Here is a 27166-nt window from a genome sequence, read left to right on the forward strand (position 1 = left end):
CTGAGCTATATAAGGGACCCAAATGCAGAGAATGCATAGTTGGCCCTTGAAAAACAAGGGTATGAACTGCACAGATCCACTTATACTCGGATTTCTTTCACGAAATACCTACTACAGTACTACACCATCCGTTGTTGTGAAATTGCAGATACGGAGCGCCGACTATCAAGTTATAGGTGGATTTCTGACTGCTTGGGGTCGGCGCCCCTAACCTCTGCATTGTGCAAGGGTCAACTGTAAACCCAAAGTTGAAGCAACTATGGGAAATGGAAATTGATGTCAGCTTTAGCAGGATGCAACCCTTTGTAGAAGAGAGGATAATATTTCCTTAACTAAATTGGAGTACTGATGAGCACAGGTATTTACAGCTAGAAGAAAGGGGAGGAGTTGAGGTATAGGCCAATAGTCACTATCCCCTAAACACTTCAACACGTTTCTTTTCTTTCAAAGAAAAGAAACACGTTTCTTTTCTTTCAAACCAGCCAAAGAGCCAGCTTCTTACTGCAGTATGGGAGCTCTCTCTTGCCAGGGCCTGGGATGCTCCTGGCCCCTGAACAGACCCTCAGGCCCTTGGGAAGCCTGGGCAGCCTTTAGCCGGCTGAATAGTGAGGGAAGAAACAGCCAAGTATGAGGAGGCTCATCCTGAGGGATGTTTTCTGTGCAGTGGAGAGGCTGGCGGGCCCGGGCCTACAGGAGAGGATGTCGGGCCCCCTCACCTGCACTTAATGTAGCTCTCTCAGTGCTAGACAAGGGATGGCCATGAACTTGGCTAAAAGTCCAGGCCCGTCCTTGGGAGTGGGCGGCCTGAGCCAGCATCCGGCGCACTCACCGGGAAGGGCAGTCTCTCCGGTTGCAGGCGATGGGCTGCACAGCAGGGCGCACCTTCCCTGCGCAGTGAGTGGGGTTGACCTCCGTGCTGTTCAGGAGACACCTCAGGCGGGGCTGCTGAACCCCCCTGTTACCACAGGAGGCTGAGCAGGTCGCCAGTCTGTCCACAGACCACCAGTAATCTATCACAGAAGGAGGATCAGAGGTGAAAAGAAGATAGCATCAACGCCCATGTTATTCCTTCAGAGCGGTGGGGTGGGGTGTGGTAGGAATGAGATGCTGTTATGAATGAGGCTCTGCCCTGCGGCAGGCTCCATTCCCCACCGATCTAGGCAAGTCACGTGGTCTCCAGGGGCCTCCACTGGCTCATCCATAAAGTGAGCACAGTAGCCCTTATCTTGTCATGCTACTGTGAGGACTGGATATAAAGAAAGTACAGGGGGCCTAGCCCAGTGCCTGGGCACATAGAACTTCATCAGTGGCTGTAGCTCTCGTATTTTTTTTTTTTTTTTTTTGCGGTACGCGGGCCTCTCACTGTCGTGGCCTCTCCTGTTGCGGAGCACAGGCTCCAGACGCGCAGGCTCAGCGGCCACGGCTCATGGGCCCAGCCGCTCCGCGGCATGTGGGATCTTCCCGGACCGGGGCACGAACCCGTGTCCCCTGCATCGGCAGGCGGACTCTCAACCACTGCGCCACCAGGGAAGCCCAGCTCTCGTATTTTTAAACCTACTTCCTAAAGTACTCTTTCCTTCCATTAGTTTACCAGAAAGTGACTTTATTTTTCAACAAAGAGATATAAAAATATCAGAGGTACTTAACAATCATATTTAAAAGTCTATACTGGAGTTGGACTTTGTATATGCTACAGAAAAACAGCCTATCCAGAGAGGCTCACTTTTCACAGTGACGTCGGTCAGAAAGGCCATTTCTTTGGATTTCCTATTTGAGGGTCTGGGACTCACTGGTAGGAAAGCTGTTAAAAATAACTGGGCTGGTAAATGTTGAGTGCTTATTTGCACTCAAAAGATTTGTGTGCTACAATCTTGTAGATAGGCACTGCCTTCTGGTTTTCAGCAGAGAGTGCCTGGCTGGCAAGAAAACTCAACACTGACTTTCCTGTGTGGAAAGTGAGATGGCGGTGGAGGATGTTTAAGGGGAAAACCTACACGCTCAGGAAAATCTCCCCCCTTATATGCTATTCTGGGATGAACTCTGTCCCTTCCCATGGAAACCTCGATTTTAGGATACGTGCAGTAGAATTTTGCTTTCCCTACAAGTATCACACATAGGCCACAGGTAGAACCAGTCTATGGAAAACTCAAAAGCCTCAGGTAGTTTCTATAACAAGGCCAGTTTGGGCTCCTTTCCCACTATTTTGGGCTCATTCACAACCCTTTCTTGGGGCCGTGAATGCCAGGCCCCACCCAAGGGCTCTCTGAGATGCCCAGGTGCCTGGAAGGTGAATGCATGAGCCACACAGACTCCTCAGTCTGCTCGTGGACAGGCCACAGAGAAGGTGCCAGGGAAGCACTTGGCGTGTGACTGCAGCTGGAGACTCTTCTGGTTGATCAGCGGTCCTGGCACCAGCCCTGGTTCTCTGAGGCAGGGTTAGTAACCACGTAGTTCACATCAAGAGGTAATGTTAAACCAGCTCAACACAGAAAACTTGTATTTTCTTGGTAGGCAACTTTGCGAGTGTGTGTGTGTGCTCTTTACTAGTTAAACCAGCCTAAAGGAAACACATTTGCTTTGCTATATGGCTATATCTCCTTGGTCCTAAGCAGCAGTAAAATGATGAACAGAAGGGCGCATCTATGAAAGCAGCACTGACTTTTCCGGGTTCTGCTGAGATGGGGGTGGGTGGCTTTTCTGAAGAACCTCACCATATGGCAACACGGTTGGGCTTCCATTTTCATGTTCTAAGAACCACTGGAGATCAGAAATCACTTTGTTCTGCTGGAGAATTAGATTTCCAAGTAGACTCTCTTCTTCAAGAAACAAGCCTGGCACCCAACGCCTGAAGGGTTTCTTACCTTGGATCACTAAAGAGGCCTTCTGTATGAGCATTCCCGCCTCATTCTGAGCAAGGCAGCTGAATTCCCCTTGAGACCCGCCACTGAGATTTGCAACCTGGAGAATCCGTCCAGCTGCCAAGATATGATGCGTCAGTCCTGTGGTATTGGCAACTGGCTGGTCGCCATGGAACCAGGTGATATTGGGAGTAGGGTGGCCTTTGATGGGGCAGCCTAGAAGGAGAGGTGAGGAGAAGTAAGCCATGGATAAAGCCAATAAGGACACATTCCTGATGAGCTGTTTGACTGTTTCCATGTGTTTTGAGGCCATACATTTGATGTGGCTTACCCATGGCATTTTTCTTATGTTTCCCATTCCCAAGCAAATGGGAGATGTTTTTATTCTCTGGATGCTTGGAGGGTGACTGTTACTCATTCAATTAAAGTAAAAATTCCTGGGGAACACAAAGGACCTATTTTTGTCTATGTCCCTATAGTAACTTTAAAAAAATGAAGCAATTAAGATTTACTCATTGGACATTTTCTCAGGTTAATTAGTTCCTATGCCAGTTTTATACTGAAAGAAATCACTTCTTCAAATGCAATGAGTTGGGGGGGAAAAAACCCCTACGTACTATATAGTAATAGCTAGGAATCAAACTTTAATTGGTAAATGTCTAACGTCTGCCTCCATTTTACTCTTTATGTGATTTTCAAGCCAAAAATTTTCAACAGAGACTAGGAAAACAATTTTAAACACTGATCTCATTTCTCTATAGGTCAAGAACCTCGGCCTTCTGACAGCTCTTCTGACAACCAAGCCTGCATTGGACATGTACAATGTTATACTTATTACATAGTCACTGAGCCTGTTTTGATACATTAAAATTCCAAAATATTAAACTGAGATATGGTGTCTATTCAAGGCTTTGTAGCATAGAATTAGTAAAATAAACTGATTGCAACTGTGAGAGAAAACTCATTACCTCTAAATTCGTACTTGTTGAATTTGCTGTTGTGACCCCAGAAACTTAGCTTCCAGAGGAGATTTACTTGGAGGCTTACAATGCAAGATAAATCATTCAAAAGTAAAGATAGTGGAGGTTTTCTCTCAGTTCAGTTAAAAAAATATCTATTTGGTGTCTAGTGTTCTGGGGACAGTAAAGCTAGTTAAGACTATCTTCTCTCTTGCAAGGAGATCCCAGCTGGTATGGGATGCAAAAAAGCACACTAATAAAACTGAGATGTAAGGCAGAAGATGAGATCAGTGAGACACACAGATGGTCACCTGCATGGATGTGTGTGCCTATGGATCTGGACAGAGAATGGATTTTCTAACGTTCTGTGTTTTGGGGGCAGCACTGTTAGAATTTTTATAGTATGGCAGTGTTAACACAGGAAAGGTCTTTAAGAGATGATCTAGCTTACTGCCAGAGGAGAAAACTGAGGCCCAGAAATGTTAAGAGACCTTCCCAAGATCAAGGGGCAGATCTTCTATCTGACTCACTGTCTTGTGTTCTTTCCCCCATACCTACTGCTTGTCTGGTTAGATGCCAACAATTTACTTGGGCATCTTGATACCTCCTTCCTTTGTCTGTGTACTCCCTTCATTCCCTTGCCTTTTTACATTTTCACTGTGGTTGTGTAGATTGAAGAGGTGGGAACAGACTACTTTGAAGAAGGGCCCTGGAAAAACAATGCTAAAATTGACCCTCAAAATTTCAGTATGGAATATCATGTTATAGGACCCAATTTTTCACTTCTCGCCATGTGGACTCACTCTGCCATGTAACTTTACAGGGCTGTCCCATGATGGGTGGGCTTTACTTCCCCACCTCCTTACTTTAGGTTTGGCCATGTGACTACTCTGGCCACTAACAAACACTAACAATGAACAATCTGAAAAGGAAGTTAAGAAAACAATTCCATTTACATGAGTATCAAAAAGAATAAAATGCTTAAGAATAAACTAAACCAAGGAAGCAAAAGACTTGTACACTGAAAACTATAAAACATAGCTAAAAAAAGAAATTAAATTTAAATGAATGAAAAGATATCTCACATTCATGGGTTGGAAGACAATTTTGTTAATGTGTCAGTACTCCCCAAAGCAAACCCAATTCAATCCCAATGACTTAAACAAATTGTTTCTGCATAAGTAGAAAAATTCATCTTAAAATTCATATGGAATCTCAAGGGATCCTGAATAGCCAAAACAATCTTGAAAAAGAACAGCAAAGTTAGAGGTCTCATACTTCCTGGTTTCAAAACTTATTACAAAGTTACAGTAATCAAAACAGTGTGGAACTGGAATAAAGACAGACATATAGACCAATGGAATAAATAGAGAACCCAGAAATAAGCTCTTACGTATATGGTCAAATTTCAACATGGTTGCCAAGACCATTCAATGTGGAAAGGATAGTCTTTTCAACAGATGGTACTGGGAAAACTGGATTTCTACATGCAAAAAATGATGTTGGATCCTTACATTAAACCATATACAAAAATTAATTCAAAGTGGATTAAGGACCTAAACATAAGAGTTAAAAGTATAAAACTCTCAGAAGAAAACACAGGGGAAAAGTTTCATAATATTGGATTTGGCAATGATTTCTTGGATATGACACTAAAAGCACAGGTAACAAAAGAAAAAAAATATATACTGGACATCATCAAAATTAAAAGCTTTTGTGTATCACAGGACACTAAAAACAGAGTGAAAAGGCAGCCCACACAATGGGAGAAAATATTTACAAATCATAGATCTGATAAGAGATTAATATCCAGAATATAGAAAAATTCCTACAACTCAACAACAAAAACCACCAATCAATTTAAAAATGAGCAAAACACTCGAACAGACATTTCTCAAAAACATGCAAATGATTAATAAGCACAGGAAAAGATGTTCCACATCACTAATTGTTATAGAAACGCAAATCAGAACCAATGAGATACCACTTTATATCCATTAGGATGGCTATTATTAAAAGAAAAAAAAGAAATTAACTAGAGTTGGTGAAGATGTGGGAAAATTATAACACTTGTGTATTGTTGGTGGAAATGTAAAATGGTGCAGCAACTGTGGAAAACAATATTGAGGTCCCTAAAAGAAAATTAAACATTAGAATTACCGTATGATCCAGCAACTCCACTTCTGGCTATATACCCAAAAGATCTGAAAGCAGGACTTGAATAGATATTTATACACCAATGTTTATGGCAGCATTATTCACGATAGCCAAAAGGTGGAAACAACCCAGAGGTCCATCAATACATGAATGGATAAACGAAATGTGATAAATATATATGATGACTATTATTCAGCCTTAAAAAGGGAAAAGGGGGCTTCCCTGGTGGCGCAGTAGTTGAGAATCTTCCTGCTAATGCAGGGGACACGGGTTCGAGCCCTGGTCTGGGAGGATCCCACGTGCTGCGGAGCAACTAGGCCCGAGAGCCACAACTACTGAGCCTGCGCATCTGGAGCCTGTGCTCCACGACAAGAGAGGCCGCGATAGTGAGAGGCCCACGCACCGCGATGAAGAGTGGCCCGGCTTGCCACAACTAGAGAAAACCCTCACACAGAAACGAAGACCCAACACAGCAAAAATAAATAAATTAACAAACTCCTATCCCCAACATCTTCTTTAAAAAAAAAAAAAAGGGAATAAAATTCTGATACATGTGACAACATGGATTAAACTTGAAAACATTAAGTGAAGGAAGCGAGACACAAAAGGACAATTATTGTATGATTCCCCTTATATGAGATACCTAGAGTAGTCAAATCTGTAGAAGCAGAAAATGTAAAAGTAATTACCAGGGGCTGGGGGAAGGAGGGAATGGAGTATTATTATTATTTAATGGTATGAGTTTCAGTTTGGGATGAAACATGGATATGTTCTGGACACGGACAGTGTGAAGTTGTACAACAATGAGAATGTAATTAATGCCACTGAACTGTACACTTAAAAATGGTTAAGATAGTAAGTTTCATGTTATGTATATTTTGCCATAATGAAAGAAATGAGGCAAAAGCTGCGCTGGGCACCAATTTCAATCCTAGACCTCAAGAGACCTGGTGAGTTTTTGCTTGTGCTCTTATGCCTTTGCTATCGCTGAAGAAGAACATGCCTCGACTGGCCTGATGATCTCAAGGGGAGGATTAGAGAAATGTGGAGAACAGCCAAGTCACTTCAGCCAAACCCAGTTTAGATCAGCTGAACTAAGTAAGAGCAGTAAGAATAAATGATTGATGTTTTAGCCACTGAGTCTTGCATTTATCTTAATTCAGAACCTCTTTTTTTTCAGGGGTGGGGTGAGGTAGCTGATACATTTAGGGAGTAGGGGCTTCCAGAGCTCCTTGAGCAGTGGATCCAAGGCTTCCAGTAGAGTGGAGTTTCTACCTGTGTACTGACCCAGCTCTCACCTGACCTGGATCTTCTCACTCGGGTACTCCGAAGGAGCAGGCTCCCCACATGCTTCTGGTGACATGTGGGCATCTATATACCATGAGGTCCATGGTGGTGTCACTCTACTCCCGTTATGAAGTGGGTGTGAGAATGGCCTTGGGGAGAGCTGTATAGAAATCAGTCCACTGGGGACCTCCAGAGACCAGCAGCACCCACTCCCTCCAGCCCCAAAATGTTGTCTGGAGTCAGACGTGGGTTTCATTTTCTAATAAGAGGCAGGAAAGCTGTACGTTTGTTTAGGCAAATAGCATGATTTCAAAAGTGAAGCTTGAAACAAGTACAGCTTTTCAGACTTACTGAAACAGACAGATATATGTCTTCCTATCACATCTGCTTTAAAGAAAAAGAGGTGGGCTTCCCTGGTGGCGCAGTGGTTGAGAGTCCGCCTGCCGATGCAGGGGACGCGGGTTCGTGCCCCGGTCCGGGAAGATCCCGCATGCCGCGGAGCGGCTGGGCCCGTGGGCCATGGCCGCTGAGCCTGCGCGTTCAGAGCCTGCGCTCCGCGGCGGGAGAGGCCACGGCAGTGAGAGGCCCGCGTACCACAAAAAAAAAAAAAAAAAAAAAAAAAAGAAAAAGAGGTGCCATATGCTGTTGAGATGCTGGCTCCATGAATCCTTTCGTTTGGTCACAGTGTGCATGGAGCGCGGTGAGGCTGACTAGATTCCAAATTGAAAAATATGAACCTTGCTATTCCCAGGGAAACAGGAGATACTTGGCCGGAGAATCTCTCAGATTTAGCTTTAGTCTTTTTTTCCCAACTCCATTAGGACTGATTTTCTGAGAGACTATTTAGGCAGGAAAAGGAGTGGTAGCAGCCACAGTCTATTTTCTATGGCTGATAAAGTTACTTATCTAGGATCCAGAAATCTTAGTCAGCTAAATAAGTAGTACATTTACATAACAATTTCATTCAAAATCCTTCCTCTTTCCTGGAATCAGAGGCCAGAGTGAACAGCTGGGATACCTCTCTTAGCCCATCTGGGTCTTGCATCTTGGATATATTTCCAGGGTCTTCTAGCTTGGTGATCCTAGTGAGTCATGAGGGCTGCCATGGATGTGGAGTTCTTGAAACTCAATTTGAGAAAGACTCTTGAGTAGCAGTGACTAAGACTTTGAGTCTTTGAGAGGCTGCCTTCATAGTAATCCCTCTCACTCTGAAACCTATCGGGGTGAAGATCTGTTTTGTAGAAAGTTTTTAAAGGAAAAGCAGTTTTGTTACTTTCAAATGCAGTTACACAGATACATAACTCTCAAGGAGAACTCTAGATTTTGATAGGGCTCTTTGGCTTCTGTTTTCTAATCTATAAATGAGAGCTTTTGATTGAATCAATACTTTTCAAATTGATGTTCCTTGGAGCCCTAAGGTTTTGCAGAGGTATGGGGGAGGAGAGTGGGGAACCTTGATAGGGAATCTGCATAGATGGGGCTTTGGGGTCTCCATTCCCATTTCACTCATAGCAGAATTACATATCAGGCCTCTGCGTAAGAAGATTCTTTTATTGGTAACCAGTGAATTAGATGATTTTTAAGGTGCTTTTATGTTCCAAGGTTTCTCAGCATCATCTTAAATTCATCATTCTCACCCCTCTTCTTCCCAGATAGGGCAAAGTAGACTTAGTCAATCTATATTGTTTAGGTCAATATGTAGTGAAATTGAATTGTGCCAATGAAGGGCTCCTGGGAGAGAAGTTATATATGGAGGTTATTTAGGATTAAGAAAAGCAGAGTTAGTAGAAGAGGAGGGCAGTCTAGAAGATACAGTATGAGCAAAGGTGAAAAGATGAAAAAACTGGTGATGTGTCTTTGAGAAATGACTGGTTGACTTGACTGGAACATGGAGGACATAGATGATGCTGGTGTGGTGGGTGACAGATACAATGGGGAGGAACTTGAAGGCCAGAATCTGGTCTTTTGGGAGCCCCTGCAGGTTTCTGAAGACCAGGGGGTGATCTAGGTTGGCTTTAGAAGAATCAGTAAGGTGGTTCTTTCCAAGATGCACTGGCTTGAGAGAAAGGAGAAACTAGGATATCAGTTCAAAGGTGACAAGAAATGAGACATACTTGCAAAAGTAGCTCTGACAGGATATGAGGAGGAAGGGGGTAGAGACAAAGAAGAGAAGCTAAAGAGACTGAAACACTAGTGGGATTGTTAACAGAAGTAGGTAAATCAGGAAGAGAAGCTATTCCTTACTTCTACCCCTAGAGATATGACTAAGTTTAGTTTTAAGCATATTGACTTTAAAGGTTGTGACAGAACCAAAGGATGGAAAAATCCATTGAGATGATAAAGATAAAAATGGAAGTTAGTTAGCAGTAAGAACTGGAGACAGATTTTGGGAACCAGTCTCATAGATTTGTGGAAGGAGTCTTCAATGAAAAGAGGTCAGGTCTCAGGACAAGACAGTGGGAGAACTCCAACATTCAGTGATTGAAGAAGAAATAGGAGGTATTAAAGGGGTCTGTGGGATAGGAGAAAAATTGAGACCATGTGATGTCATGTGACTCCAGAAAGGAAAGGGATTAAACAAACAGGTTGTTAGCAATTAATCAAATAATTGATTTATATAATCAATCAAATAATTGATTTATATAAGAATCTGTGGAATGAATGAGTGGTTTCATTTTTTAAAAATGAAAATAACTAACCAAACATATTCTTTCCACAACCACCCTCCACCCCCTGTGCCCAGGTAATATAAAGGTAAACTTCATTCCAACTCATGTTTGAATGATCAGAAATTTCAAGTTAGTGGAATTGGAAATAAAATTGTTCTGTATAATCAAAACATACCATTCAATGCTATGTTCACATATTTCTTTCTTTAATTTAAGAGAGAATTTACCTCTGGGTCTTGAATCTTTAGAAGTGTACCAACAATTGTGATATTAAAGAAGAGAGTGAATGAGAATGCTTTAAATGTTGCAAAACAGGAACAGAGTAGATCTTGGCTAGAAAACTCTCAAAACAACTTGACTAGGGATTCTAGCATCCAGTAATGGTGAATAACTAGGTCGGACTAGTTTTAAAATTTAAACAACAGCAACAACAACAACAAAATACACGAAACAACAACTCCTGGAAAGCACTGAAGAGTGACCAAAAGCAATGGCAGAAACAGAAGGGAAGTCTGTCCTAGAAACCCAGGAACTGCAACAGGTGTGATTTGCTACCTAGCGGCTTTTTGCCTGAAGAAATTCCTCAATCCCCAGATGGCCCAGATTGCTGGAAAATGTATAGCTTAATTGTCTTGAGATGTCAGAGGACGGTGTCTGGGGGCTGTTAGAATAGCCGGAAAGTTAAGGAGGGAAATCCTTTAAGATAAACCTTAAAATCTATGTAAGTCCTTTCCAAATTCTTTTTAACAGACCCCAGAGGAACCCAGCAAAAGAGCAGCAGCTAGAAGCTGACAGTAGAGTGGAGAATTCAGTCTCAGTGCCCACTGCAGGGAAGACAGAAGTTGGAATTTGAGTCCAGCCAAACTAACTGCCTTTTAGAGCAAAACCAAACACTCTTCATAGGAAGATAACAGAATCTAAAGTCTCTCCAGTCTATCATCTATAATTTTCATTATACTGGGTTGGCCAAAATGTTCTATTGTTTTTTCCCGTTAGATGGCTCTATTAGCACTTAGTTGTCTTTAACTTCATTCAAAACAAATTTGTTAGACTGTACGTGACAGCTGTCATATCACGTGCATTTAAAAAGAGTCTTATCAAAATTGGTGAACTTTTGTGTAGCCATTTTAATATTGAAGATAGAAGAAAAAAAGCAACATTTTCGGTAATGTTTTTCTTTATTATTTCAAGAAAGGTAAAAATGCAATTGAAAGGCAAAAAAAGATTTGTGCAGTGTATGGAGAAGGTGCTACGACTCATTGAACATGTCAAAAGTGGTTTGTGAAGTTTCATGTTGGAGATTTCTTGCTGGACGATGCTCCATGGTTGGGTGGACCAGTTGAATTTGACAGTGATCAAATAGAGACATGAATTGAAAACAATCAGTGTTATACCATGAGGGAGATAGCCGACATACTCAAAATATCCAAATCAAGCACTGAAAATCATTTGCATCAGCTTGGTTATGTTAATCGCTTTGATGTTTGGGTTCCACATAAATTAAGCAGAAAAAAACATTTTTGACTGTATTTCCGCATGCGATTCTCTGCTGAAACATAATGAAAACGTTCCATTTTTAAAACAAATTGTGATGGGTGATGAAAAGTGGATGCTGTACAATAATGTGGAATGGAAGAGATCATGGGGCAAGCAAAATGAACCACCACCAACCACACCTTCATCCAAAGAAGGTGATGTTGTGTATATGGTGGGATTGGAAGGGAGTCCTCTATTATGAGCTCCTTCCAGAAAACCAAACAATTAATTCCAACAAGTATTGCTCCCAGTTAGACCAAAAGCAGCACTCAATGAAAAGCGTCCAGAATTAGTCAACAGAAAACACACAGTCTTCCATCAGGATAATGCAAGACCGCATGTTTCTTTGCTGACCAGGCAAAAACTGTTACAGCTTGGCTGGGAAGTTCTGATTGATCCACCATATTGACCAGACATTGCACCTTCAGATCTCGATTTATTTAGGTCTTTACAAAATTCTCTTAATGGAAAAAAATTTCAATTCTCTGGAAGACTGTAAAAGGCATGTGGAACAGTTCTTTGCTCAAAAAGATAAAAAGTTTGGGGAAGATGGAATTATGAAGTTGCTTGAAAAACGGCAGAAGGTAGTGGAACAGAAGGGTGAATATGTTGTTCAATAAAGTTCTTGGTGAAAATGAAAAATGTGTCTTCGGTTTTTCCTTAAAAAACGAAGGCACTTTTTTTGCCAACCCAATACAATTAAGAAACACTAGATAAGAAAAAAATGTGATCCATACTTAATAGAAACAGCAGTCAACAGAAACCAGTCCTGAGATGATGTATCTGGGATCCATACTTAATAGAAACAGCAGTCAACAGCAGTCAAAAACCAGTCCTGAGATGATGCAAGTGTTGTAATGAATGGACAGTGACTTTAAAGCAGCTATATAAATATGTTTAAGGAGTTAGAGGAAAGTCTACTCATAATAAATGAAAAGATGGAGTATCTCACTAGAGAAGTAGAAACTATGAAAACAAATTCTAGAGTTGAAATGTACAAAAAATGAAATGAAAAATTCACTAGATGGGCCTAACAGAAAATTGGAGATGACAGGAGAAAGGGTCAGTGAACTTGAAGATAGTTCAGCAGAAATTATCCAGTGTGAAGAACAGAGGGAAAAAAGATTGAAGGAAAATCAACAGAGCTCCATGGACCTGTGGGAAAAAGTTTAATATATGTGTAATTGGAGCCCAATATGGAAAGAAGAAAATTAGACAGAAATATAGTAGAAGAAATAAAACTATCAAATCTCCCAAATTTTGAGAAAACCATAAAGTTTCAATAAGGTTAACAAACCACCTAGGAACATCATACTCAAAGTGATGAAATTAGCAGATTAAAAAAAAATCTTGAAAGCCATGATGGAGTAATAAGGACTGGGTTTACTTTCTTGCCATAAATAACTAGAAAACTGGACAAAAATGTATGAAATGGCTGTTTTCAGACAGTCAAATAATTATCTGTGTCCAATTTTCTCCTTTTTATAATGACACCAGTAAATTAGATTAGGGCCTATCCTAATGACCTTGTCTTAACTTGATCATCTGCAAAGACTCTGTTTCCCAAAAAGGTCACATTCACAGGTACTGAGGATGAGAGATTTCAGCAACCTTTGGGGGGGACACAATTCAACCCACATCAGAAGACTATCCCAAGCAGAGCATGACAGTCTGGACTAATTAATGAGACAAAGAACAGAGTTCAGTGAGGTTGAGGCAGCCGGAAGTTGAGCAGAATTCTGGAAATGAGGGTGTTATGTAGAAAAAGGGCCCCAGAAATATGCATAAATTCCTCTTGAGTCTTTGCCCAAATGAAGATGTACATGCATAGAGTGAAACTCTACAAGATTGACCAATGATCAGTCAGGGAGCTGTGAGTTTACTGTTTCCCAAAGCTCAAGTAGGGCTAGAAGGGCTTCAAGTTCTGACCAGCCAGAGTGCAACATTCTTGTTCATCATCAGAGGAACTCAGTAGAGACCCCCAAGGAGCCCTAGGGTAAAGGCCACTATAGACCTGCTCTAATCAAACTTAAGAACAAACTTCAAAAAGATCCAATTAAACTTTGAATAACTTAATTGCTTAAGAGAAGAAAATCCAACAATCACTAGAAGAAGCCAACAAAATCCAAACACTTAATGATATAAAATTTACATTGTTTAGCTTTCAATCAAATATTACTTGTTAAGTCAAGAAGCAGGAAAATGTGACCCATAACAAAGACAAAAATCAGTCAGTGGAAACATATCTAGAAACGACAGGGATGATGGAATTGGTAGACAAGGATATTAAAACAGGGTATTAAAAATAAGTTAAATATTTAAAGGAAAACGTACATAGTAAGAAAGAGGAAGTTATAAAAAGAATCAAATGCACTTCTAAAAATGAAACATTTTATGAAATGAAAAATTCACTAGATAGGATTAATAGAAGATTAAATACTATAGAAAAAAGATTTTTGATATTTAAGATGTAATAATAGAAATTAGCCAGACTGAAGCAAAGAGAGAAAAAGACTGAAAAAAAAAAAAATCAAGTGGTCAAACATATGTTAGCCAAGGATGTGGTTACATGGGTATATCTGCCAAAATTGTCTGGCTAAAATTTGTGCATTTTAATAATTGTAAATTTTACCTAAAAGAATAATTGAGTAGGGATGGGAGTGGGAAGTAGGTGGAAGTACAAATAAAATAGGAATGGCAGGAAGTTGTTTTTTGAAGCTGGGTGATTATTGCACGGGGTTTGTTATGCCGCTCTGTTTACTTTGTATATATGTGAAATTACCCATAATAAAAAAGGGAAAAAAACATGAAATTATTGATCATCAGAAATGACTCAGTGTCCAAAAAAATTGCTTTTCACATATTCTGTTTATTCAGCTTTATGCTGCTTCTTTAAATTTTTTTTTTTTTTTTTTTTTTTGCAGTACGTGGGCCTCTCACTGCTGTGGCCTCTCCCATTGTGGGGCACAGGCTCTGGATGTGCAGGCTCAGCGGCCATGGCTCACGGGCCCAGCCGCTCCGCGGCATGTGGGATCTTCCCGGACTGGGGCATGAACCCATGTCCCCTGCATTGGCACGTGGACTCTCAACCACTGCGTCACCAGGGAAGCCCTAAAATTTTAACAAGTTTAAAAAAATTGCTGTTCCAGCCTGCTATTTGCAGATGTTTCCTCAAATATTTTATAACCTGCCCAACTTAAAAATTCCTGCTGGTAGAATTGCTAAAGCAATCCTGAAGCAAAAGAACAAAGCAGGAGGCATAACCCTCCCAGACTTCAGACAATACTTCAAAGCTACAGTAATCAAAACAGCATGGTGTTGGCACAAAAACAGACAGATGGATCAATGGAACAGACTAGAGAGCCCAGAAATATACCCACACACCTATGGTCGATTAATCTTCAACAAAGGAGGCAAAAATATACAACAAGAAAAAAAAACCAGTCTCTTTAGCAAGTGCTGTTGGGAAAGTTGGACAGCCACGTGTAAATCAATGAAGTTAGAACACACCCTCTCACCATACACAAAAATAAACTCAAAATGCCATAAAACTCTTAGAAGAGAACATAGGCAAAACATTCTCTGACATAAATTGTGCAAATATTTTCTTAGGTCAGTCTCCCAAGGCAGTAGAAATAAAAACAACAGTAAACAAATGGTACCTAATCAAACTTACAATCTTTTGCAGAGCAAAGGAAACCATAAACAAAATGAAAAGACAACCTACAGAATGGGAGAAAATATTTGCAAAAGATGTGTCCAACAAGGCCCTAATTTCCAAAATATATAAACAGCTCATACAACTCAACAATGAGAAAACAAACAACCCTATCCAAAAATGGTCAGAAGACCCAAATAGACATTTCAGATGGCCAATAGGCACATGAAAAGATGCTCAACAATGCTCATTATTAGAGAATGCAAATCAAAACTACAATGAGGTACTACCTCACACTGGTCAGAATGGCCATTATTAAAAAGTCTACAAATAACAAATGCTGGAGAGGATGTGGAGAAAAGGGAACCCTCTTACATGGTTGGTGGGAATGTAAGTTGTTTCAGTCACTGTGGAAAACAGTATGGAGGTTCCTCAGAAAGCTAAAAATAGAATTACCATGTGATCTAGCAATCCCACTCCTGGCCATATATCCAGATAAAACTATAATTCAAAAAGATACATGCACCCCTATGTTCATAGCAGCACTATTCACAATAGCCAAGACATGGAAACAACCTAAATGTCCACTGACAGATGAATGGATAAAGAAGATGTGGTACATATATAGAGTGGAACACTATTCAGCCATTAAAAAGAATGAAATTGCCATTTGCAGTAACACGGATGCAACTAGAGATTACCATACTAAGTGAAGTCAGAAAGAGAAAGACAATTACCGTATAATATCACTTATATGTGGAATATAAAATATGACACAAATGAACCTAGCTATGAAGCAGAAACAATCACAGATATAGAGAACAGGCTGGTGGTTGCCAAGGGAGAGGGGCTTGGGGGAGGGATGCAGTGGGAGGTTGTGGGTAGCAGATGTAAGCTTTTATATATGGAATGGATAAACAACAAGGTCCTACTGGATAACACAGAGAACTTTATTCACTATCCTATGATAAACCATAATGGAAAAGAATATATAAAAAAAGATTGTATATATAGATATATAGATATATAGATACAGATATAACTGAATCACTTTGCTGTACAGCAGTAATTAACACAACATTGTAAATCAACTATACTTCAATAAAAAATATTCATGCTGGTAGGTTCACCTTCATTCATTTAGCTCTGTTGAAGTCAGAGATCACTTTCCCTTGTATTGATTCTTGTGTCACCCTTGACTGCAACAACTTTAGTGTGGTTGCTTTGTATGGCAGAAACTGCTAGTTATCCCCTCATATCTGCCCTCTCCTTCTTAGTGTACATGAACCCCTGATTTTTATGTAGGTACACAGCTGCCTGGAATAGAGACATTTCCCATCACCCCTTGAAATAAGGTGTGGGCCATGTGATTCCATTCAGTGACATGAGAGGGAAAGTGATATGTATAGCCTCCTGGGACATGGCTTTCAAAGAAAAGAACTTGCCTTCCTTCCCCCTTCCTCCATCCTGCCATTGAGAACGTGTATGTGGAGCAAACCACCTGGCTTAGGTGGATGAGGGCAATACTCCAGGATGGCAGAACAGCAGGAGCTTAAAACATTTTTTGCCTGGGTCCCTAGGTGACATGGTAGTTTGCCACACCATGCCTGGAATGTCTTTTTCTGGACTTCTGTGTAAGACAGGAATATATTCCTCTCTTGTTGACAGTTATTTTGGGTCTTTGCTGTAGGTTGCTGAATGTATATCCTAACTATGACAATCCTAAATACTCTTGCCTTACTGAGGCAGCCTCCATCTGCTAGATAGGCTACTGTATTTCCCTTCACATCTGAACACTGACCACAGAGAATATATGTGACTACTCATCTTGGATTGAAAATGCTCTTAGGGGGCTTCCCTGGTGGCAGAGTGGTTAAGAATCCGCCTGCCAGTGCAGGGGACACGGGTTCGATCCCTGGCCCGGGAAGATCCCACGTGCTGAGGAGCAACTAAGCCCACTCACCACAACTAACGAGCCTGCACCCTAGAGCCCGCAAACCACAACTACTGAGCCCATGTGCCACAACTACTGAGCCTGCATGCCATGACTACTGAGGCCTGAGCACCTAGAGCCCATGCTCCGCAACAAGAGAAGCCAATGAGAAGCCCGTGCACCACAACGAAGAGTAGCCCCCATTTGCCGCAACTAGAGAAAGCCCACGTGCAGCAATGAAGACCCAATGCAGCCGAAAAAAGAAAATGCTCTTAGGAAAGTCTACTTTCAATAGGAAAGGGAAAGTGAAGACCAAAGTAAACTGATTATAACTAAAGTGAATGACCCAAATTGCAGGTCATATGCCTTTTTCATCACAAATCTGCCTTTCAGTGCTTTTAACTGAACACATAGCTTCTTAAAAACTTTCTTTGTACTCAGAGTTGGTATCCCCTCAGCACACATGGAGTGCAGGCCCCTGTGCTTTTATGTACATAGTTATGTGCATGTCTGTGTGTACACAGTGGCCTCTGAGGCTTGCCAGCAGCAAGAGTCAAAAGAAGGAATCTAACGTGAATTCCCACTGTGTATGTTCCCAGTGAATAATTATCCATGTTTCACTGCTAATGAGAAAACCTGGCTTGTCACAGGGGTTCCTTTCTGTCACGGACATTTCTCATTTGTTAAAGTAAGAGAAGTATCAATCATTGTTTGAAGGCGAGCAATCTCTCTGGGTGACATTTGCAAGGACACCAAAAACTGTGCAAATGCATTCCACACCTCTAGAGAGGCTCGATTATAAGTCACACCTCTTCCCCTTTGCTTCCATGAACGTATTAACAGTGTTTCCTGCAGGGGCTGGCATCTCTTTTTCTGTTTCCCTCCCAGCTATGTGAACATAGACCATTTCCATCCTCCCAAACTCAACAGCCACCCCAGGAAATGGTCCATCACCAGGGAATGATGGTGCTGTCTTCTCCTCAGACCTTGGTTACTACAGCTCTTGGGTTGGGTACGTGGCTGAGGGGGAAGCAGTGCTTAGGAAGGTGGCTTAGAGCATGAGGGTTCTGGCAGCAAAAAGCCCCTCTCTATCAACCGTTCTTTCTTTTTTTTTTTTTTAAGAATTTTGTTTTATTTTAAATTAATTAATTTGGTTTGTTTGTTTGTTTGTTTTTGACTGCATTGGGTCTTCATTGTTGTGCACAGGCTTTTCTCTAGTTGCGGTGAGCAGGGACTACTCTTCGTTGGGGTGCGTGGGCTTCTCATTGCGGTGGCTTCTCTTGTTGCAGAGCACGGGCTCTAGGTGCAGGGGCTTCAGTACTTGTGGCGCACGGGCTTAGTTGCTCCGTGGCATGTGGGATCTTCCCGGACCAGGGATCGAACCCCTGTCCCCTGCACTGGCAGGAGGATTCTTAACCACTGCACCACCAGGGAAGTCCTATCAACCATTCTTAACCAGTGAAAGAAAATATTGCCTTTAGACCTCCATTCCTGCGTCCACTGTGGCTCCACACTGAGCCAGAGCCAGGTGGGATTCACATATGTGTGAGGGTTTTCCTCCTAGTTTCACCTACTTTTTTTTTTTTTTTTTTTTTCAATCACCTTAACTGGAGAGGGATAAAAGTTTGGAATGGGGGAGATGTGTGCAATAAGAAATCAAATTATATACGAAACTGTATCTGCTGGGAGTCAGTTTAGCTGTCACCTGCCATGAGTTGACATCCCTGATTAAGTCAGATTTGACCTCACTGACTTTCTTCCCCATTGTCTCCTATTTCACATGAGTTTCTGGCACTAAAATAGCCTTGCTCAGGGAAACAGCCCGAGTTCAACAGGTGAGGGAAATAGGGGGATGGAAAACCAGGAGGCCTGGTGGCCCTTGACCTCAACTTCCTTGCACCCTCCGTAGAAGAGTTTAAAGGCGGTGGGATAGGGCTGCCTTTGAGTCTCCTGTCTAGAAAGAAGCTCTGAACTCATGATGGTCATTACTCACTGGATATTTTCGTGAAAGGGCTGAAAGTTAGCAGGAATTCTGATCCTGCTAAAAGATAGGCAAGCAGCTTGATATGTGGGCTTCTTATTTTTTTATTTACTTATTTATTTTTCTGTACGCAGGCCTCTCACTGTTGTGGCCTCTCCCTTCGCAGAGCACAGGCTCCGGACGCACAGGCCCAGAAGCCATGGCTCACGGGCCCAGCCGCTCCACGGCATGTGGGATCCTCCCAGACCAGGGCACGAACCCGTGTCCCCTGCATCGGCAGGCGGACTCTCAACCACTGCACCACCAGGGAAGCCCGTGTGGGCTTCTTTGTAGGATAGATCAAGCCAACCCAGGCCTTCATTAGCTGACTGTCACTTATGAGAGTCACATATCCGGAGTTTATTTTCATGACTTCTTAGCCTTAATGAGCAGAAGGAAAGAGTTCAGACTTGCATATTCTCTCTCCTCTTCTCCCTTCTTGGCCAGACAGCTCAGAAAAAGGCAGCTGAGCTCGAGACATTGATTCTGCAGAGCGGAAAATATACATGGACTGAAAGAGGTTCTCAAGGAACGATGGTTGGAAAATGGGGACACACCACCTAAAAGAGGAGGAGGGAAAAGCAGTGCTCTAGGGGTTTTCACTTATTTAACTGCTATTTAAAGGAGAAGAAAGCTGTGGCAGATTAGGACATGCTGTTTAAAAATATTAGAGACGTGGCATTATTACTTCAAGAGCTGGCTCCAGGCCTGTCAGCATTTCCATTATAATCCTGTATTTTTTCGCGGAGTTAAAACTTACTATAAAAATGATGTGTGCTGGGATGAAACTTGGCACTTGGTGTAGTCAGTCTGGGAGTCCTTTCCTTAATTTAATTTTGCACAACTGGAAAACGCTCGCTCAGCCATTTAACATTGATGGCAGGATCTCCATGCTGCACGTGGTATAGGGTAGGTATGGCCTCACTCTAAGACTGTGGGGTGACTGGATGAAAGTAGGGAAGCAGCCTCACTGCATTTTCTGGCTCCCTCTCCTTTCAGGTTTGGTGTCCCCATTGGGTGACAGAGCTGGTCTCTCAAGCAGCACTGAATGGCTGGGAGCTGGCACCAGGCAGCAGGCTGAGAGACATGATTAATTCATGTCTGAAAAAACTCCGTTCCTCACTCCCCACTTGTCAGCTGGACCCCAGAAGGCTGTGGGAGAAGACAAGTGACTTTAATTTTCACTCTGATTTCTGGGACCTCCCAATAAGCTGGTCAAATAACCAGGCCAAGACTATTCCCATGTACATTTGCCCAAAGAAAACTAACATTAAAACATTCCTGGAAAAAAGGAAAAACACGAGCCCATTTTCCATTCCCCAAATGTCTTTTTTACCCCTAGGGCAAGCTTTGGGTTTCCATTGGCAGGGGGCATGCTAATGTCTCCATCTCCCTGGGCATCTGGTGGAAGAACTTTATATATTTCTCAGCATGAAAAGTAGCTCCATCCAGATTTATGACTTGATGAAGGCCTTGCCTTCTCCAAAATGCCTTGCTTATTGCTTGGTCACTGCCCTCATCAATAACCTTAGGGCCTGGTTAACTCTCTTAGAGGTAACAGAGGCGAGGTGCCACTTAGGCTGTGCATATGCACGTGCAGTTTCATTGGCTGTGAAAATATGACTACGTGGTCTCAGTTAATAGCCTGGCAGTGCTGAGCCATGTGCTTATCCAGGGTTGCTTGGGCCACCTTGTGGGGAGGGGGCTCTGGGAAACTGGTCCAATTTTGTTAAATTCACAGTAGTGTTGATTGGGATTGAAGCTATCTCAAGTGGATAATACACAGAGTTCCCAGGTGTCCTTCTCTGCCAGCAGGCTCTGGGCATAAAACACACCTTTAAAGACACCTCAGCATTTTTTTTTTTAAAGTTTCAGATTTCTGGGTTTATAAGTCCCTGGTTGAATCTACCCTCAGGCTGCTGGCAGGTGCTGCCTGGCCTGTAGGAGGGAAGACAGGGATGACCAGAGGAGGCCCGGCTGCAAGCTGCCTGGGGCCGAAGAAGGAGTTTCAATCCACTGATCAGATGGCCTTTGAATGATCCCCAGAACATGGATCACACTTGGGCCATACCATACTTTTGAGGAGGGTTCTAAGTTAGAACTCCCCTCTCTGTGTATGTTTATTGATTACACCCACCAAGACTAGATTTTGTAAGGAACGAGACTGATAGTTCACCTTTGGTCCAAAATGGCACAGTTTTTCAGGACTTTGAAGAAGTGCTCTGTATAATCAAGGTGCTACTGCTGTGAGAAGGACAGTTTCAGAGTAAAAGTCGTGGACTCTATGAATATTCTCTTCCCTGAAGTAATATAACCGACTAACCCCCTCACTCCAGCCAATGGCAAGACAAGCTAGAAAATATCCAGATTGGGTTTGGGGAAATAAAACAAAAGCCAGCAGCAGCTCAGAGCCAACATGCTTTCATGAACTCAGCTTAGGTTTGGCGCTGTTTATGGGCCAGAGCCTTTGCAAAAGAAATAAACCCCCACCCCTACCCCGACCCCCGCAAAAAAGAGCCTTTGCTCATGGCCCTGTACACACCCCATTTCAGCTCTCTTCTGTTGAACCAAAGCCACAGAACAGCCGTGGATATGAAGAATGGCTAAGATTCATAGCCCGTATCCTGAGAGGCCTCACCGGGGCACGCCGCAGAGTTCAGCGGCAAGTCACAGGAAGGAGCAACCGCTGACAAGGAATTCCAAGGCCCTCGGCCGCGGCTGGGCGAACATGGAGACCTCTCCTGAATTTATTATCCCCATATTAAGTCTCCTGGGTGTGCAGGCTCCAGAAACTTCTCGACAAAGTAAAGCAAATAATAAACAGTGTGAGTGAAGTGAATAAGGGGGGTGCGGGGTGTGAAGCAGGCGAGCTGAAGTCGGCGCGAGCCACGGAGAGGGAGAGAGGAGCGTGAGGCGAGGTGTCGTTGCTGAGTGTCTGTGAAGACGCCGCGGGCTAATCCTGCTGGGGTAATCGTGTGTTCTGGCGCGCGGTGTCTGGCCGCCGGCAGCGGAGCCTCAACACTGTGTGGTTTGTCAAGGGCCCATAAATACAGATGTCCTCCGAAGAAGAGGTCAGAAGCCTACCACCCCGAGGGGAAAGGCCATGGCAGCAACGTCACTTGCCTCTAAAAAGCAGAGAGAGTAGCTGTCCAAATGCTTCCTCTTTGGCTTGCAGTATTTCTGGGATTGATTTGTTTTGGATCCTAATCCTCTTTGCATTTGGTTCCCAGATCTGCCTCGGGGGTCATCTATATCCAGAGGCTCCCTTGGAGCATTTAGTGGGCTCCCTGCAGGCTTTAGGGAGAGGTAGTATGGTCCAGACCCTTGGGGCCAATTTTGATCTTTGAAAGAATCATCTGGTTTTAGAGACCCTGAAAGCCAATGCAGTCTCCTTAGGAAACCCCAGATTCAAGGCCATGTAGGCCCGAGGCAGAACATGTGGTGTTTCTATTGGGAACAGATCATTTCTTGATCACACTTGTTCTTTTTTGGGCTTCCCCATTCTCCATAGCACTTACACTGGGTGAAGGTAGAGGGTTGAGAAAGGAATATGCATTTTGAAACAGGGACGTTTACCTAGTCTCTTGACAACTTATAGAAGTGAGAACTGATGTTCCCACTGAACTTCTCAAAGGCATCCCAAGGACCACAGAGACATGAAAGCCTCGATGTCCAGGCTTGGGCAGAGCAAGGACACTCAACAGAGGGGTGGGGTTATGCATGACAGACAGTAACCTCGCTGGGCACCTCTCCTCCACTTTACTATGTGCAATTAGCGTTCCGTGAGAGCTTTGCTCCCAGAGCTTTTTAAAGACTAAAGCCGTGAATTTCCCGAAAATAGAGAAGGAAAGACCACTTTTCCCTAAAGTAATAAGGTTTTTTCCCTCTAAAATGCATTTTTGGATTCTGGCTTTGAAGGGTGTGGCAGGAAAGAAAAGAGCTTACGATAAGGTGCTCACACATTGCTACCTGACTCTTTCTCAAATAACTTCTCAAAAACAAAGCAGTAGAAAGACTTTTGCCATTGTTGTTGGTAAGAAAGCCTAGAACAGGAGTGGGCAAACTTTTTTAGTAAAAGGTCAGATAGTAAATATTTTAGACGGTGTGGGCTGTATGGTCTCTGTCACAACTACCCAACTGTGCCATTGTAACTTGAAAGCAGCCGTAGACAATACATAAATGAAATGGGTGCGGCTGTGCACAGATAAAGCCTTATTTACAGACAGGTGGTGTCTAGACTTGGCCCAAGGGCCAACCCCTGGTCTAGGATATGAGATCATTAGCGTTTCTGTTCACTGAGAACACAGTCTAGTAAAATCACTAAATGCCTGTGCAAGACATATCTTTACCTCCAAAGACAACGGCTATTTTCATAAGAGAGATCAATCCAATACCTTCTTTGCCACCGTAACAGGCTCAACTTGTCTTAAAAGATACCAATGCGTGTTCATTACAAATTAAAAGTCCAGAAAAATATAAAAATTTAAAAAATATCCTAACCACTATGAATGTTGTTCCTTCACATATGTACGTATATCACTGGACAGATCAATAAATCTCGGCTAGTCTCATCAATGAATGGAGATATAATATCATCCTTTTAAATAGCTGTTTAAGATTCTGTACATGAAAGCACCAGAACTTTTATTTGGTCAATTCTCTATTTATAAATAATTACATTGTTTCAATTTTTCACCAATATAAACTATGGTATGGTGACTTTTTTTTTTTTTTAGTATATACATCTCTGTATCCAAATATCTCCTTAGGTTACATTACTGAAGTGGCATTACTGGGCTAATGAGCATCATTTTAAAATAATGGTATAAAATGTAAAATAGCTAGCTAGTGGGAAGCTGCTGCACAGCACAGGGAGATCAGCTCAGTGCTTTGTGACGACCTAGAGGGGTGGGATAGGGAGGGTGGGAGGGAGGCTCAAGAGGGAGGGGATACAGGGATATATGTATGCATATAGCTGATTCACTTTGTTGTACAGCAGAAACTGACACAACATTGTAAAGCAATTATACTCTAATAAAGATTTAAAAAAATATTGGTACAAATAGCCAAGACATGGAAGCAATCTAAATGTCCATCAACAGAGGAATAGATAAAGAAGATGTGGTACATATACAATGGAATACTACTCAGCAATAAAAAAGAATGAAATAATGCCATTTATAGCAACATGGCTGGACCTAGAGATTATTACACTAAGTGAAATAAGTCAGACAAAGACAAATATCATGTGATATCACTCATATGTGGAATCTAATTTTTCAAAAATGATACAAATGAACTTATTTACAAAACAGAAACAGACTGACAGACTTAGAAAACAAACTTATGGTTACCAAAGGGGAAATGTGAGGGGGAGGGATAAATCAGGTGCTTGGGATGAACATACAGACACTACTATATATAAGACAGATAACCAACAAGGACCTACTGTATAGCACAGGGAACTCTACTCAATATTCTGTGATAACCTATATGAGAAAAGAATCTAAAAAATAATAAATATATGTATATGTATAACTGAATCACTTTGCTGTACACCTGAAACTAACACAACACTGTTAATCAACTATGCTCCAATGTAAAATAAAAGAAGATAGGCAACCATCTGTCAAGCATAGTTTAGATGGGTGGGCTCCACATTAAAAAAAAAAAGAAAATAAAGAAAGGATGGTGAAATGGGAGATTATCCTTGATTGTCCAGGTAGGCCCCATGTAATCACAAGAGTCCTAACAATTGGGAGAATAGAGGGTCAGAGTCAGAGAGATGTGAAGATATCAGCTGTTGGTCTTGAAGAGAGAAGAAGGGCCAAAGGATGTAGGTGGCTCTGGAAGCTGGAAAAGGCAAGAAAATGGCTTTCCTCCTAGGGCCTCCAGAAGAAACACACTTGACTGACCTTAACTTTAGCCCAGTAAGACTCCTTTAGACTTCTGACCTCCAGAACCGTAAGAATAAATTTGTGGTGTTTTAAGCCACTAAACCTGTGGTACTTTGTTACAGCAGCAATAGGAAACTCATACATATTTCATAAATATTTTTACTAATCTCAAATCCAACAAATATCTCATTTTTATTTGCTTCGCTTATTAGTAAGATTGAATCTGTTTTTAACCTTTGATGTATAGCAAATAGTTAATGTTGCTGGGTCATGGATTTCTTTGAGAATCTCAAGAAAGCTGTGATTCTGTCACCAGAGAAAAGCACACCTGCACATATACTGGGGGCTTATAGAGTCCCCAGAGCTCATGTACCCCAGGTTATGAACTGCTGAGCTAGAGAACAGGAGGGAAAAGGGTCCCAGTGATAGCATTCTCTCATTCAAAGTCAGAAACATGAAACATGGTAGCATTCTCTGACAACCTAAGATCTGATGTTGTAAAAAGTGCCTGGCCTAGAGGGTAGCAATCAGGGATCTGGCCAAGCTAAGCCTTCCAGCAACACAGAGTATAAAGGCTGGGCACTGCCCAGCATCCACTCTTCTTGCTCTCCACCTGTTTCGTTCTTTAGCTTCGAAGCCTAGAGCACTTTGGTTGCTGTTTAGAAATTCTCACACCAGCACTGTGTGGGGTTAGAGGCAGTGGTGATAGGACATTGGTTATATAGAAATGGCTTGATTAAATAAGTAAATACATGAAGGAGAGTGGGTGCCAGAGAATTACAAATATGGAAAGGGTGAAAATTAGAATAAATCCTGTGGTGTTGGATAAGAATTATAGATACAGGGAAGGACCCACAGGTCCCAATGTATAGATAAATACAGAAATATAGTGTGTTTGTGCATGTGTGTATGCATATACATACTTATACACATACATTCTTTACTTCTGTGCACTGAGAGGGCCCATGAGTAGTGACCCTCCAGTAGCAATGAACAGATCTGACCTTGAGATCTTGGTTTCTAAATACTTTTCTCCAAGACTGGAACAGGGAAAGTTCAAGGTGGGATATCTTGTTGTGCCAGAAAGTAATGAAGTTCTCAAAGGATGATATGGACATGTCAGAGGGTACAGGAGTCATCTTAAAGGGGCTCTCGTTGGCTGAATCTGGGAAATATTTTTTCCATCAAAATAATAAAAGGGTAGTAGTAGATTATAACCTATTGGATATGACAGGAATCCACGAGTCCATGCAGATATAAATAAATAAATGAATACATTGTAAGTGCAGTAAGAAATGAGGTATTTACCATAGTCTCAAAGCACCTCTTCATAAAATACTCATTACAAGGGAAAAAAGAGTAACTTTAGGATGGAAAAGCCTGCCAGATACCGTAACCTTAATCAAGCAACTGGAATTAACATCAGCCGTAATGGTACAATGGCAGTCATGGTCATGTGATTGGGGCCAACGAGAAAACAGCATCACTTCTGTGCCATTCCTGCCAAAGGTGCATAACTTGAATATAATTGTTGAGGAAACATGAGACAAATCCAAACCGAGGAAGATTTTTTAAAATAACAGGCCCATAATCTTCAAAATGGTTAAGGTCGTGTAAGTCAAGGGTAGCCTGAGGAACTGTTCCAGATGGAAAAAGACTTAAGAGACATGACAACTAAGTGCAATGTGTCATTAGGGACTGGTTGCTTTTGGTATTAAAGACATTATTGGGACAACTGGCAAAACTTGAAGGAAATATACACTGGTGATGGGGTATCATGTCATCAACTCACTCCCAAATGGATCAGGTAGAAAAAGTTCTTTGTATTACACTTCCAACTTTTTTTTTTTGAAAAGTTGAGATTATTTCAAAATAAAATTATGGTAATGAAAAAAGAAATTCCTATACCAATCAAGAAATAAAACAACATGGGAAAGGAGAGAGAAAAACCTGCTTTATCCACCAAGATCTCAGGATCTGGAAGATTGGGAAATTGATAACTGTGAGTATTCAAAGCAGCAAAATGGTTGATGGCTCAGAAGATGGGGTTGTTAGAGCTTACATACGTTGAATCAGATTTTAATGATTTTTTTAAAGACTTGAGAAGAAATCGTCAGCATCTGGCTAAAAGTTATTATGTCACAGACTTTGAGTTGATTGTAGTATTTAATGGCTAGAGAGGACCATTTTCA

The 27166-nt window shown here is 41.9% G+C and overlaps 1 protein-coding gene across 4 annotated transcripts in view; it reads right to left on the reverse strand.

Annotated features, from left to right (window-relative positions):
- ADAMTSL1 (ADAMTS like 1) overlaps positions 1–27166 on the reverse strand; it is a 1019582-nt gene that overhangs the window by 42068 nt on the left and 950348 nt on the right. For all 4 annotated transcript variants that reach the window (XM_067041438.1, XM_067041439.1, XM_059072941.2 and 1 more), the window contains 2 exons: positions 2862–3074; positions 830–1010 (listed from right to left, as the gene is read on the reverse strand). In XM_067041438.1, coding sequence (XP_066897539.1) covers positions 830–1010; positions 2862–3074 — 394 coding nt within the window. The remainder of the gene's footprint in view (positions 1–829; positions 1011–2861; positions 3075–27166) is intronic.

This window comes from Kogia breviceps, chromosome 8, assembly GCF_026419965.1.
Source record: "Kogia breviceps isolate mKogBre1 chromosome 8, mKogBre1 haplotype 1, whole genome shotgun sequence".
Lineage (NCBI taxonomy): Eukaryota > Metazoa > Chordata > Mammalia > Artiodactyla > Physeteridae > Kogia > Kogia breviceps.